At 32.1% G+C, this 14,685-nt stretch overlaps 2 protein-coding genes across 3 annotated transcripts in view; both read right to left on the bottom strand.

Moving 5' to 3' along the window:
* Window positions 1-8,270, bottom strand: part of LOC148309289 (sodium-coupled neutral amino acid transporter 9 homolog) — a 36,613-nt gene extending 28,343 nt beyond the window's left edge. Inside the window, exon 1 of one of the 2 annotated variants that reach the window (XM_088260414.1) lies at window positions 7,967-8,270. In XM_088260414.1, the coding sequence (XP_088116540.1) occupies window positions 7,967-8,064 (98 nt within the window). In that variant the 5' untranslated portion in view covers window positions 8,065-8,270. The remainder of the gene's footprint in view (window positions 1-7,966) is intronic. The other variant, XM_088260415.1, reaches the window with a different exon arrangement.
* A 2,342-nt stretch (window positions 8,271-10,612) lies between these two features.
* Cox17 (Cytochrome c oxidase copper chaperone COX17) lies at window positions 10,613-14,668 on the bottom strand. Its single transcript, XM_088260378.1, has 2 exons — window positions 14,482-14,668; window positions 10,613-12,980 (listed from the first exon to the last, which is right to left on the bottom strand). Exons 1-2 carry the CDS (start codon window positions 14,610-14,612, stop codon window positions 12,896-12,898), a joined length of 216 nt encoding a protein of 71 aa, XP_088116504.1. The 5' UTR covers window positions 14,613-14,668; the 3' UTR covers window positions 10,613-12,895.
* Between the last annotated feature and the right edge of the window lie 17 nt (window positions 14,669-14,685).

Below are 14,685 nucleotides of genomic sequence, written 5' to 3'. Positions count from 1 at the left end.
TCTAAAAAGATTTGATTCCTTTGATTTCTGAGATCTATTTCTTTCCTAATTAGAAAAATACTTTTTTTCTTTCTATTTTGCGTGTATATTTGTGAATAATTTATTATTATTACAATATTCTTTTAAAAAAAACTATTGAATAATAATGACTTTAACAGTAATAATTTGATTGATTGTAAATGGTACAATTATAAATATAAATATATTTGCGTACATACACAACACCAATTTTATTCTTATATGAATTAATATGCTGTACATGGGTACAGTACGTGCTGAAATAGGGTGAAATTATATGGAAAAATATACCGGAGGTGTGTGTATTTGATATATTTTTGACGTATGAATATTTTCGTCACTAAATTATATTTTCTTTTTTCAATTGAAATTTTATTCGGTAAACGCCACTATTTATTGAGATCGAGTATCGATGCATTCCGCATCATTTTCAAACACCGTATTGTGTTTGAAATACGTGTCTTAATTTTAAAGTTGTATCCTTGGGACGTTGAAGGACGAAGAGAAGGTTTTACGAAGTAAAATTTTAATTAAAAATGGATAGATATCACCATATAGCTACTTAGTCGAGTAAATTAATGAAAGAATATTCTCATTCGATACGATAATATTGGTAAAATGCTGTTTTCTGATTATATTTTTTTAGTCAAAAACCATGTTAGGTAGGCATAAAAAATTTGTATACATTTTTATGCTCCATATTCAAAATTTGAAAACGGCGCATTGTTTAAAAAGAGAACGAGCTCTTCTCAGATATCGAGCAGTACCTATATAGTATATTCTTGAACCCGCTACATAATCTTCGAAAACATCCTTGGCTATAGGGGTCATTTTATATTAATAAAAAAAATACGTTTTTATGCTAACAAATATGGATGCTAATGACACTTTATCTTTGACCGTCATCATTTATGAATCGATATATTATTCCTTTTTTTACTGTTGCTAAAAATTTAGGCAAGTAGAAAACTAAATCTTAAGTGTGGCGGACTACTTATGATTTTATTTATTTATTATGATTATTTTTTACTAATTTTTATTTGGGATTTCAACAGAGCAGTAACAAGTCAAGAGTCGGAGCAGTTACATCAAGTTATACACATATCGATGACTCCTTTCGACAACGTCATTTATAAAAAAACTTGATTTTTCAGGAGATCGTTTTTAAAGTTTAAGAATATAATAAAATGTATTAAAAATAAATATCAAGCCACTTATTGAGCTTTTTACTGTGAAACAGATCTTTTTAGGTAAAACCTGAAGGTTTTTTCTCCATTTAAAAAATATTTAGTATATTTAAAAAAAAAAATTAAACAATACCTTTTATTTAAAATGCAAAAACAACACTTTCTGCCCTGTAGCAGGTAAATATTAAGTTAAAAATATGCCGCTTTTGCTGGGATATAGTACATTTTCTGGGCATTCCGAAAACATGTACAACTGAAAATTGACGATTTTTGATAAATGACTTTGTTGAAAGGAGTGAGCGATATGCGATTCCAAAATAAATAATAAGTAAAAAATATTGATAAACTCAAAAAGTGGTATTATACGAGTGTTATTTTTATTTAAAAAAGGGAGCTATTTGAGTTTTTATTATTTACACAAATATTTAAATTTCATACTATTTCTGTGAGCCTAAGCGGCTCATTATTAGAAATAGGTATCAAATTGTGATAGAGTAGGTTCGAACCGAGAAACTCTGACTCTTGAGTCAGCGACACTAACCGCGGGACCGCAACCCGACACATATTTTAAAATAAATATTAAACAACCATGACAACAATTTCTATCCAGGAGCCGAAATAATCGACGGGTATGTATGAGGAGATTCATGAATGTGGAAGAGGTGAATAATTGTTTGCAAAGACAGAGTGGTATGGCGTTCTATTCTCTCTGCCTACCCCTATGCAAGCGGCGTGGTAGTTAGTAAGTAAAAAGTATTGCTTTGCTTAATGTACATTTTCGATATACGGACACTATTTTGTTATTGCGTACAATTTAGAAAAAATCGGTGAATAAAATAAACGAAATCTTATTCGTATTATTATCCACAGTATTTTGATAGAATGACGTATTAAAATGTCATATGATTGAACTAAAGTCAAGGACATAGATATACGAGTGTGATAAAAAGAGAATTGATAGGTCCAAATCAAATTTCGCGGCCCAGTATTTATTTGAAACAACAAGATAATACTATAAGATGAATTAATGTATGGAACAAGTGCTAGAAATTTTATATCTAATAATAATAAATCCCTTACCGCACCCCAATGGTGCATAGGGCACTGCTTCATATAAACGCAGTGTTATCTCGATCGATTACACATGAAGGAAAGGTGATCAGCCCTCCACTTCAGGTACCAGTCCAGTGTAATATTAGAGTGAAAAAATCACTTATATTTATTAAACCCCCCTGGGAATCGAACCCGGGACCTCCAGAACGGTAGGCGAGCATGCTGACCATTACACTACGGAGGCGGACAAAAATTCTCAAGGGATGAACAAAATGGATAAAGATATTGAGAGAAGGGTGAATGCAGGGAATATAATAAATGGTGTTTTGAAAACAATGATTGCAAGTAAAAATATGTCCATGGAAGCTAAACTGGCGGTTCACAATAGAGTGCTGGTACTGACACTGATGTATGGAAGCAAAATATGGAATTGGCAAAGGAAGGATGAAAGCAGAATGAATGCTGTTGAAATGGCTTACCTCAGACGAATGTGTGGAAAAATCAGTGTAAGACAGAATTAAAAATGAATATATTAGAAAGGAATGTAAGGCTGAATTAGGGATAATTAAAAAGATTAAGAATAGTTCTTTAAGGTGGTATGGATATGTGGAGCCAATAGATAACGAGAGAATGACTATGATAATGAAGAAATTTTATTTGCAACTGTGAACGGGAGAACAGAACGAGGACGGTTGGCACGACCAGAACAATCAAAACCTATAATCTGGTGGTGTCAAAAGTCTACGTAAGCGGAGGGCATGTATGACTAGATGTGTGGACGTGAAGGAAGCTAGAAGTGTATGTCAAGACAGAAGAATGTGGCGTTCCATCCTCTATGCCTACCCCTACAGGAAACGGCGTGACGGCAGTTACTGTAGTAGCAGTAGAAGTAATTGTATTTGAAATTCTTTACTAATTACATAAAACTATTTTGATTACATTATTAATAAAAATAATTGTTTTGAAGTTGGGAAAAATATATAGTTCTTTAAAATCACACAGCAACAAAAAAATAACATTTTTTTAATATGTAACTGACAACTAGATAATTAAAAAAAAAAGCACGATAAGATATTTGAATTAAATAAAGATATTTGATATGTGTAACTAATGTAAACACAACTCACGACTGATTTTAATAATTAATATTGCAATTTTATACTTATATTTGTGTATATATATATATATATGTGTGTGTGTGTATATATATATATATATATATATATATATATATATATATATATATATATATATATATATATATATATATATATATATATATATATATGTCCGCCTCCGTAGTGTAATAATAATAATAATAAATTTGGATAACTTATATAGCGCCATTTTCGTAAAAAAATACCTCAAGGGCGCTAATGTAAGTAATGTAATGGTCAGCACGCTCAGCTACCGTTCTGGAGGTCCCGGGTTCGATTCCTAAGGGGGGTAAAATAAATATGAGTGATTTTTTCACTGTAATATTTATTCAATATTACCATGGACTGGTACCTGAAGCGGAGGGCTAATCACCCTTCCTTCATGTGTACACGATCAAGATAACACTGCGTTTACATGACACAGTGCCCTATGCACCATTGGGGTGCGGATAAGGGTTTTATTATTATTATTATATATATACAGTATCTACTCAATGAATTAGGGCCACGCAGAATTTCACGCAATTTCTCAATTCAAACAGGAATAACTCAGAGAAAACCTTGAATAAAACAAAATTGAATTTTATTTACACATGAAAACTTTATTACGCTTAAATTATGCATATATTTTCATATAAATATAGTTAGTATTTAGTATTTCCACCTTTGGCAGAAATAACTGCCTCAATTCTTTTTGGCATACTTAAAATGCACTGTTTTATCATGTTTTTTATTTCTTCGTCTTCTGACCAAATTTTTTGAATATTTTTTTTTAGATAGTCTACTGTCGGATTTGGAAATGAGTATACCTTATTTTTAACATGCTCCATACGTTTTCTATAGGATTAAGGTCCGGAGAATTTCCAGGCCAGGGGAGCAAGGGCAGATTTTTGTTAGACAAAATTTTTATTATTGATTTAGCCCGGTGGCAAGGTGCCCCATCCTGCATGAAGGTGTATGGACCTTCTGTTGGGTCGAGTGTATGGTAGAAGGGCAATAAAATTCGTTCGAGGACCTGCTTATAGGAATTTCGGTTCATTGTTCCTTCCACGAAAAACAACGGCCCAGGTAAATTGTTAATAATACATGACCATATCATTGTTGCAGGGGGGTGTTTGATAACTTTTACCACACAGGCCTCATTGTAACGTTCCATTGGTGTTCTCCTGACGAATCGACGGCTCTCTGTCGCGGCTTCTAACTGGCACTCATCACTAAAGATGACCTGAAAAATAATGAAAATTTAAGTTTAATTCAAATATATAAGTTTATTTACTAAAATGATATGTTGAAAATTCAATTTAAATAAATACCTTTTTCCAATCATCTACCGAGTAATTTCGATGTAGCCTGGCCCATTTTAATCGATCCGCTTTCATTCATGGTGTCAATTTTGGTACTTTTACAGGGCGCCTGCATTTTAGATTTACTTCGTAAAGACGTCGCCTCAGTGTTGATACCGATATATTTATACCCTCTTCTTCCAATTTTATTTTTAATGTTTTTGCTGATGCACTACGGTTTTCTAAGGCACTTTGAACGATTTTTCGATCAGTCCTCGGTGTTGTTTTTCTAATCCTACGACAGTTCTTTCGCCGATTGCTGGTGGCGGGTGACTGATTTTTTATTGATTTTGAAATTCGGTCCACTGTTTGACGAGAAACGTTTTCTTTTTTTGAAATTTCTCTATTAGATAGTATTCCTAATTTCAGTATCACTATAACACTAGACTTTTTTTCCTCAGAAATGTCTTTACTTTTTCCCATTTTGTCCTTTTCAAAAAAAACACTTGTGTTTACAAAAAAAAATTATACTTTATGAACTAAAATTAAAAATTAAGTTTTTTTCACAAGACACGATAACTATATAACCTCTCTGAACAAAACAACAACCAGAACTCAAGAAACTTCACTAATAAATGAGATAGGACTATTTTTTGAACTTTCAACTATCTGTCTACCTGTGCTAATTAGGGACCTTTCTCAGAAAAAGGGTTTGAAATTTTGTAAAGGCTTAAATAATCCAGGTATATTTAACATATTATTGAAGGTAATATACATGATATTAGATGTCAATAGAAAACTTAAAGTATTTATGTAAAATAAATATAATAATCCAAAAGATTTCAGAGTATTCAAAAAAATAATGGGTGGCCCTAATTCATTGAGTAGATACTGTATATATATATATATATATATATATATATATATATATATATATATATATATATATATATATATATATATATAATATATATATATATATATATATATATATATATATATATATATATATATATATATATATATATATATAATATATATATTTATGATATAATTCATACGTCGCTTCACGTGAGAGTTTGCGGCAATATCTATGGTTGATTTGAGTAATCTCAAACCAGTCTACGACAGGTCGGTAGTCCTGTAAATACCTAGACTTCCATATTGTTTTTCATCTGTCAAAAATGCCAAAAATGTCAATAGATCCAAACTACCTTAGAATGTATGGAAAACTTTTGACATAAGTTTTATGCACAACCAAATAGATAAATGTATACATACTATAATAATACATTATTTAATATTGCGTAGATAATAATTACAAGTATAATGTTTTTTCTCCTTTTTATAATAATTGAATATCATAGTTTTAATCGCGTTTAACAACTTTTTAATCACGCTGAGGTTACCAAAATAAACCGTAACGGCTGATACTCAGATATTCGAAAGTAATAAATAATGATAATGGATGATGGAATAATTCGCCACCAGTGTTACGTAGTCTACACGCTACAAGTGAAATTTGCTTCATTAGTTTTGCAATCAAAACATACAGGGTGTTCAGTACATTGATAACGTCTGAAAAAATGACAGAGGACGTTGTTAAAAGCCCTTTTGCTCATATATAGTGGAACCCCGAAAATCCAAACTTATTGGGGCTGTGGCCTGTTCGGATTTGGAAAAGTTCGGATTAGACGAGAAATTTGTAATACAGTACATACTTAGCAGTTTACACTACAGTAGTTACGTTGTGTGCGCCTTTTACATTTCAATCTAATATTACAGTACTTGAGTAGCAATACAGGTAAAGTACTGTATACTTTATCAACTTCTCAATAGTTTTTAAAAAGAGAAATATTTGTGTTTTTATTATTTACACAAATATTTCAATTTCATAATATTTCTATGATATATGGCTCATTATTAGAAAAATGCATCAAATTGGGGTAGAGTGGGTTCGAATCGAGAAACTCTGACTTAAGAGTCCGCGACACTAACCATGGGACCACAACCCCACACTAAAAGGCATCTAAAAACAATTACAGGTAGGTACTAAATTGATGCATTAAATTTGCTTGCATTCTTCTCATGTAGGTACGTAAGAATATTGGAAACAAAAATGGAATCTAAAATTGGTTTTTGTGTACGAAATATTTTTGGTTGCCTTGATTATTTATGTGAATAGGTTATAATAAATATTTTGTCGTTCGTTACCGTTTTCAAAATTTCCGTTTCCGATTTCGTGGTTTAGATTTTACGTTTTTTTTATTGAATTCTAAAAATGTGTTTGTGGAATCATTTATTTATATAATTCATGGTATTATTCTAGAATACCATTTTGAACAGGCATTTTTAATATAAATTTTATGACAACCAACGAATAAACGTAAACGGTTTGTTTCCACAAATTAATGTAAATGTTATCCACGATAGAGCGATAATGATTATTTATTATTCAATACGCACTTAGGTAAAATGATGACATATAACAAACAAAATACATCATACAAACAAATATGGCACCAAGGTACCTAATAAAAGTAGCGTAGGGTGATTCAAATCATATTTTTGAAATAACGATCTATTTAAATCGATAAGAGTCAGATAATTTTAGGGTGCATTTAAGGACATCGACTAAAATCGAGAAATCCAATCGTAGGGAAGATGGGCGATAAAACGTGGAAGATTTTTAGAATCCCGAAAATAAACAACAAGAGGATAAAATATAATGAGTCAATAATGCAATATCCTTAAAAAAGATTGTAAATAAACCTAAAATAACAAAAAAATAACCATGATGACTAAATGTTCGTTTATCCCTGTTTATTTGGACGACAATTAAGAAATTTTATGTTTGAAAAAAGGCAATTGAGAGTTAATTTAAAAAAACATTTGTTTTCAATTGGTTTGGGTATTTATGACGTATTTTTCATAACTATCTTTACTATCCTACCTGCAGGCAGGCCTTTTAAAATTCTTTGCGGGTCATTATTGTTTTTAATCGTAAAAGAAGGGTTTACTACTATTCAAATTATTTATATTTAAAATATTCTGAAGATGCCTACGATTTGAAAAAAAAGTTGTACGATTAGAACATTATAGAAAATTCAATAATATTGAAGTGTGATCCAATAGTGTGATCGAAAAAAAATGTGGGGAATGCAGCTAGACATTAATAACGTGTGTTATTATTGACTAAACAATTTAAACACAAATATTAGAAACATAAGATATGGATTGTAAATATTGGTTTATTGTTTGTACTAACCCATAGCTATATCTCGATTCCACAGAACTGCCGAGGGCGGGAGACTCATTTCCCGAATCCTCGTCGGCCCCATCAACAGGTCTCTTGTTGTACTTCATAATTCGATAAACTTCCAAATTATTACAAAAACTCGAGGTTTTGTAATAGTTTTATCGAAACACAACTGACACAACAGAACGCCGCTAGTCTTTGACCCAAAGAACGCACAATCAGCCGAACATGTACACAAATTTAATACGAAACGTTTAAGATTCAAATTGATAATGCTTACCGCGTCAGTGTTGGTGATGAAGCTAATTCGAATGGAGTTTGTATTTTTTGTAATGGTACTATCACCAATAACAAACTATTATTTTTTGACATCTCATCAAAGATGAAGAAGAATATGGAAGTCTGGGCATTTACGGCGCTGACGACCGTCATAGGCTGGTTTAAGTGATCACTTTACACACGTGTAACTTTCACCAATTCTACCCATTATTGACAACCACACCCTTCAAATTCTTGGAAGTTCTATATGCAAATATGAACCAATTAAGAAACCTTCTTCTTGAATCACTAGAACTTCACTAGAGACATCTATTGGTGAGATGAAATGAAGTTTTTTATTGAGCAGAAACTATTAGTATGTGAGGTACAAATCCAGGATTATAATCACATGCATGAGAAACGCCAGAAAATATCATTTTCATTTTTATTATTTTAGCTTATAATTTGACCAGGTAGTTTATTTACAACATTTTGAGGGTGTCCAAATACTTGTTCACAAATCTGGATTATCTCCATTTTAGGAGTTATTTTTCATATTATTTTTTGACATCTCATCAAATATGAAGAAGAATATGGAAGTCCGTAAGTTAAATGAAAATATTTATAGAACCATAAGATCAAAAACGCAGACACATCAAACATATACCATATTTGGTCGAAGAAACATTGAATAGATCGCAATAAAACTCTTTAACCGACTCCCAATTGTTTAAAAATCATTAAAAACGAAGTAATTTATAAAACAGCTGATAAAAATTGGTAATAAAGTTTGGTAGAAACGAAATAGATCGGGTTATTCGGCCATATCATCCATGACTCACGGCAAACCAATTATTTACCTAACCTACCCCCAATTACCTATAAAAGATTAAAAACGGAATAATAGAGTTATTAATAATTGGATAGTGGAGGTGGGTATATAAGAAATAGACCGTGTCATTCGGCCATATCATCCACGATTACATGACTCACTAATAACTAATATATACTCTTTGTACAATAGTTGTAAGATGTGCCCTCATCACAGAAAAACCCAGTAAGGAAACGTTATTGTAAATTTAAAAGTGTAATTATATATATGATGAAATAATTCAATGAGTAGTGTGGTTGTTAATCATGGGTAAAATGGTGAATGTTACATGTCTTTATAGTAATCACATAAACCAGCCTATGACAGGTCGTAAGCCCTGTAATAACTCCTAAAAACCCAGATTTGTGAACAAAGATTTGGACATACTCAAAAAATTGTGAAAAAAATAACTGGTCAAACTTTAAGTATATTAAAAATTAAAAATCGTATTTTTAGGCATCTCTTAGTATATAAAACAATCCAGGAAGAATCTTAAGGTAAGAATCTTAATACGTTACGACGAAATGCTCCGGTCAGTCTTCACCCTTACATACGGTTCATGAAGGTCTCTGCTAAATAAAAAGCTTAGTTAACTTAACCGTAGATGGTTCCGAGAACTCACATGTGAAAGAATGTGTTAATTGAAGGATAGATACAAATTCCGAAATTTGAGCAGTGTGGTGTGGTTATGAATCATGGGTAGAGTGGTGAATGTTACATGTGTATAAGATGATCAGTTAAACCAGCCTAAGGCAGGTTATAAGCCCTGTAAATACACAGACTTCCATATTCTTCTTCATCTGTATCACAGGTTCCCAAACTATTTAAATCTGCCGCCCCCCTATCAAAATTTCTCGTCAAAGGGGAAAATAAAATTGCCAGAATGTCCCATCATCGAAAGAGGGAAGGAAGAAAAATATATACCTTACTTCTTAGCACTTCTATCTGTCTCTTTGGGCTTCTCATGCGCTGTAAAAGTCTTCTAAAACGCCCACAAGAGGGCGTTATCGCCCACTTTGAGAAATACTAATCTATGTTTTTTTTTTCTTCTTTCCCTTTTTTGCACTCTGCTTATAAAAGCAAGGTCATACTACATGTAAGGGATTCTTACACTTTTACTATAGTGCTTTCCAGTATGCATTATGTGGGAGAGAAAAAAAGAGGGTAGAGCAGCGTTCAGCCACTCCATTCCACTACACTTTAGCTCAGTAAATATTGGTTATAGTCGTTCTACAAATTCCCGGCTCCGACGTTTATCCTCCTTCATTGTAGTTTTTCATCTCCATAACTATATTTCCAGATAGTCCATGTACAACTTGGTGACGACTTCGCTTCTTAGCATTTCCTGCGGGTTCAGGGAGTCGATGTTGTGAGCATCACACTCCAGTTGGAGAATCCACCTGTTTCGCTCAAACATTGGGCAAGATCTCAGTACGTGTTCCACAGACTGAGCAGTGGTGCCATCACACCGGCAGCATGCAACTGATCTAAGTTGAGATGTCAATAAAAATAAATAATACAAATTGTTAATTTCGCTAATGTTTATTTATTTGCAAACACTACTTTTATATTTACAATACTGCAATAAATAATATACACAAAATTAATATATCCACGTGCAGGCGGCTGTAACAATGACAATTATATTTAAATTACAATCACAAGAAAACTAAAATAAACCATCCTAAAATGGACTTTGTAGTAACTTTTATTAATTGAGAGAGTACATCGAACTTCCATAATGCCCTTTTAAGGTAGTTTTGCAAGGGAATAACAGTTTAAAGACACCAATGAGACAAGATGATGTTATAAGGGATTATCTTAGTATAAATAATATACATTTACAAATTATTAAGATATGTCTTCCATACACACTAGGAAAACATGTTGTGTACCAGGCAATTGCCATGGATCTTCCTCGAAAGACATCTAGAGGAAGACCAAAAAAATCATGGATGCTTCATATCAGATCAGTGGCGTGCAAAGAGAATTAATTAGGGTAGGCAGTAGAGGGAGGTAGTAAGGTAAGCTAGTTACTACTTACTAAGGTAGGGTAGGTACTGGTTGCGTTTTTATATGTCACGTGGGTAAGTTAGGATAGGCACTGCTTTTCTGCCTTCATGGAATGCACGCCCCTGCACATGAAAAAATGGTTCGAAAGCATGGCCTAGGTGACATTGTCCATGGTAGAAGGACCTACAACCTGAGGACGATGAGAGCTGACGCCAACAGTCTACAAAGACGATAAGTTGGAATGGAGCCAGGAAGAAGTCAGACTAGGAGACAACTGTTATTTACTATGGAAATTTAAAAACCAGGAAGTTTTAATAGGACATAAATTAAGAGCTGCTGTGACCCAATTAAGACAAGCAAAACCCTTCAGATAATTATCATAACACAACAAAAAAAACTGTCAAGTTTCTATTTCAAAGAAAACCACCACTTAATATAATTCAGATTTAAGTGAAAATATGTAATATTATAGGTGTCTCAAATCAATATGAAACATCTATCATTCTTTTTATATGAAAGAAGGTGGAAGTCTGAGCATACCAGTGCTTACGACCTGGCATTTGGCAAGTTTAAACGATCACTTTAACATTCACCATTCTGCCAATTATTGAACATCCAAATTGCATTCATTTTTGAAACCTGTATATATGCAATGCGCTCGGATACCTTCCATATGTGGGTGGCATTTTCATAGATTTGGAAGTATGGCTGATTGTGACACCATCAGTTGAGTAATTGTTAAGTATTTATATGGCTTGGCTCCATTTGAATCGCTTAAACCAGCCAAATGCCAGGTCGTAAGCCCTGGGATGCTCAGACTTCCATCATGTGTTATATCAAGTTGAGACACCTAGAATATTGACATCTCATCCATAGGGTGAATTAACCAGTGTCTGATAAAATAAATAATAATTACATTGAAAGTAATATTAGTGCTACGGAGTTGCAATGTTTGAATATCAGTTTCCATGTGTATTATTAAAAGTTACAGAAAAATAAAAATGAAAATAAACTTAATAAATACAGTCCAGTTATAATCACAGTACATTACTATTAATTTCAAAGTTTTTATCAAAACCTGACACCATGAATTGAATTTGTTAAATTTCCACTGTCATTGAGGTACTGTTGGGTTATACGCGGCATCATTAGGGCCTCTTCTTGACATTTATGCTATAATGCAGTCGTACGATGGCTTAAATAACACATACTGATGAAACATGACATAGTAACCTAGAAAAACGAAATTAGCATCTTCGGGCATGTGCCTTTATTATCAGTTCAAAGCCGACTAAATAACAGTGCCCTTCATATTGCCGATTCAGCTAAAATTCTGCAAACTTAATTAATATCTACAAATTATACTGTTTCTTCGGAATCAAAATATTGTCTTGTAGTGACAAATAGTTTATAAAATCAATAAAAATTATTTTATTTTTGTTTTATTAGATGACAAAAAACAAAAGAATGTTATTGAATAAAATTTTTGCTCAGTGTAGAAAATGAAATGCATTTCACATCTTTCTAATAAAAAAGCTAAATAAGCAAAATTAAATGAGAGTTTAGTTATGCCACATGACAAAGTAATAAGGATATTAAAACAAACTAATACATAAGTATTTATAGAGTGACATGAATACTATTATGTCGAAACCAATTACAGCTCCCATTTAGAAATTATATTTGCTACGAGTTACATTATTACTTCACATGATCAACAATGAAAATATTAACTTAAATCACTAGAAACACGACTTTGTTATAACATAAGATCAAACTTTCTATGTTTGAAGTAGTTAGATATTAAATCCCATTTTTCTCATACACTCCTTGTGGTCTTCGATAAGTTTGGTGCAGTTTTCTTGTCCGTTTTCAACGATGCTGAAAAAATAAAATAAAATAAATAAATATTTCCACTGATGAATTTCGGAATGAAATTAAGTGGGACTTTAATTCAAGTTTTACTTAGTAAATACCACTAATTCTTCACATCTATTGTGACTCGTGTTTCAATGCATTCCGCATCATTTTCAAACACGGTATGTGAAGCTAAGTCTGTATTTTAGAGTTAAGTCCTTGGGACGTTGATAAATTTTTAAAAATAGTGGTTTTTACCGAGTGAAAGTTAAATTAAAAATGGATTGATATTACCAGAAAGTGACTGTTGAATCAATTAATGAAATTATGCATTTATTTATTAGATATTTAAGTAACAAACCATATATATTGTAAACTATATCTTCATATATCAACATTGGGGTAAGTATCTAATGTCTGATAGAAAAAATCGTTTAAGTTTTGAAGGATATGACATATTCAATATAATATGCAATTACTATAAAACAGTTATTTTTAGTATGCTTCTGTCTTTATCTCAAGCGCTTTAGTAACTTTCGTAATACAGTAAACCCCCTATAAATAATTTATTATTAGATTAAAACCAATATTTTTAGCTTTTCCACTTTTTTATTTGACCAGCCGGTCAAATAAAAAAGTGGAAAAGCTAAAAATATTGGTTTTAATCTAATAATAAATTAAAAATGCAATTCCATCACGAAGTGTCAGTGGATAATATAAATCCCCTATAAATATGTGATAAGTACCGCTTAATTTGAGGGAACGTTATAGGGAGTAAATGATTTTAAATTGCATTTTGATTTAATGATGACTCATTTATTTTCCGCAAGTTTAAATGTAAAAATACAATTTGAAACATTAACCCCTCTATAACGTTCCCTCCAATAATGCGGTACCCATCTCAACCTTAAGGGGGGTTTGCTGTACTTGGCACGAGCGAGATGCAAACATATTTTGATGAATCGCGGCGGCTGCCAAAGGCAAAAATTTATTATACAACTAAATAAAATTATATTTTTCTTTAAGTTTATTTCCACATTATGAAGAATTGGCAATGTGTCAAGCCTAAAATCATTACGATTGCCATACCTCTTCGAGAGAAATCGGTGTTTTCTTTCGGAAACAATACTGTCATAAACATTATCAAAGGTATCACAGACTATGTACCAAACTAAGATGACGGGTTGAAGTGAGGTTTGCAAACATCCCTCAGTTAGAATAGCATTCTCTAGATAGCCATAATGTGTCATTATGTGACTAAATTTGAGTCAAATTGGTTTTTCCTTGTTAAATTAGATGAATATCGTTGTATATATCGTATATTATACACTTTTCTATAATATTCAATATAAACATAGAGAAATACTTTGTTAGCTATATAACGTGGATATTTCATATAACTAAACGCCAAATGTGAAACTTATCTGAGGTAAGAAATCATTACTTTGTGTGCCCTTACAAAAATGAGTGGTAATATTTTTAATTGCATCAGAGAAAAATATAATAACCTCAAAGTTTCACTTACCAGGCATCCCGCACCCTCTTAGTCTCGGGACATGCACAGCAAGCTTTGCACTTTGGCGGCTTTTCTGTATTAGATACATTTTCTGGAACAGCTGCCTGTAGCTGTGCAGTTTTAGTAGCGCTATTTCCCATTTTTATTTATTTTTCGATTCCAAATTGTCGCCTGTCAGAAAACAAAAAATAGCAGTGCTGCCAGATATTTCTC

This window comes from Brachycentrus maculatus, unplaced genomic scaffold (assembly GCF_059751285.1).
Source record: "Brachycentrus maculatus isolate JH-2025_06_01 unplaced genomic scaffold, ASM5975128v1 h1tg000134l, whole genome shotgun sequence".
Taxonomy (NCBI): Eukaryota; Metazoa; Arthropoda; class Insecta; order Trichoptera; family Brachycentridae; genus Brachycentrus; species Brachycentrus maculatus.
This window is presented reverse-complemented; position numbering and strand designations above follow the sequence as displayed.

Excerpts from the sequence above, each read along its gene's own strand:
- Cox17 (XM_088260378.1), bottom strand. The coding sequence starts at position 14,612 with ATGGGAAATAGCGCTACTAAAACTGCACAGCTACAGGCAGCTGTTCCA. Across the intron at positions 12,981-14,481 it reads AAGAGGGTGCGGGATGCCTG|CATCGTTGAAAACGGACAAG; the intron begins GTAAGTGAAACT and ends TTATTTTTTCAG.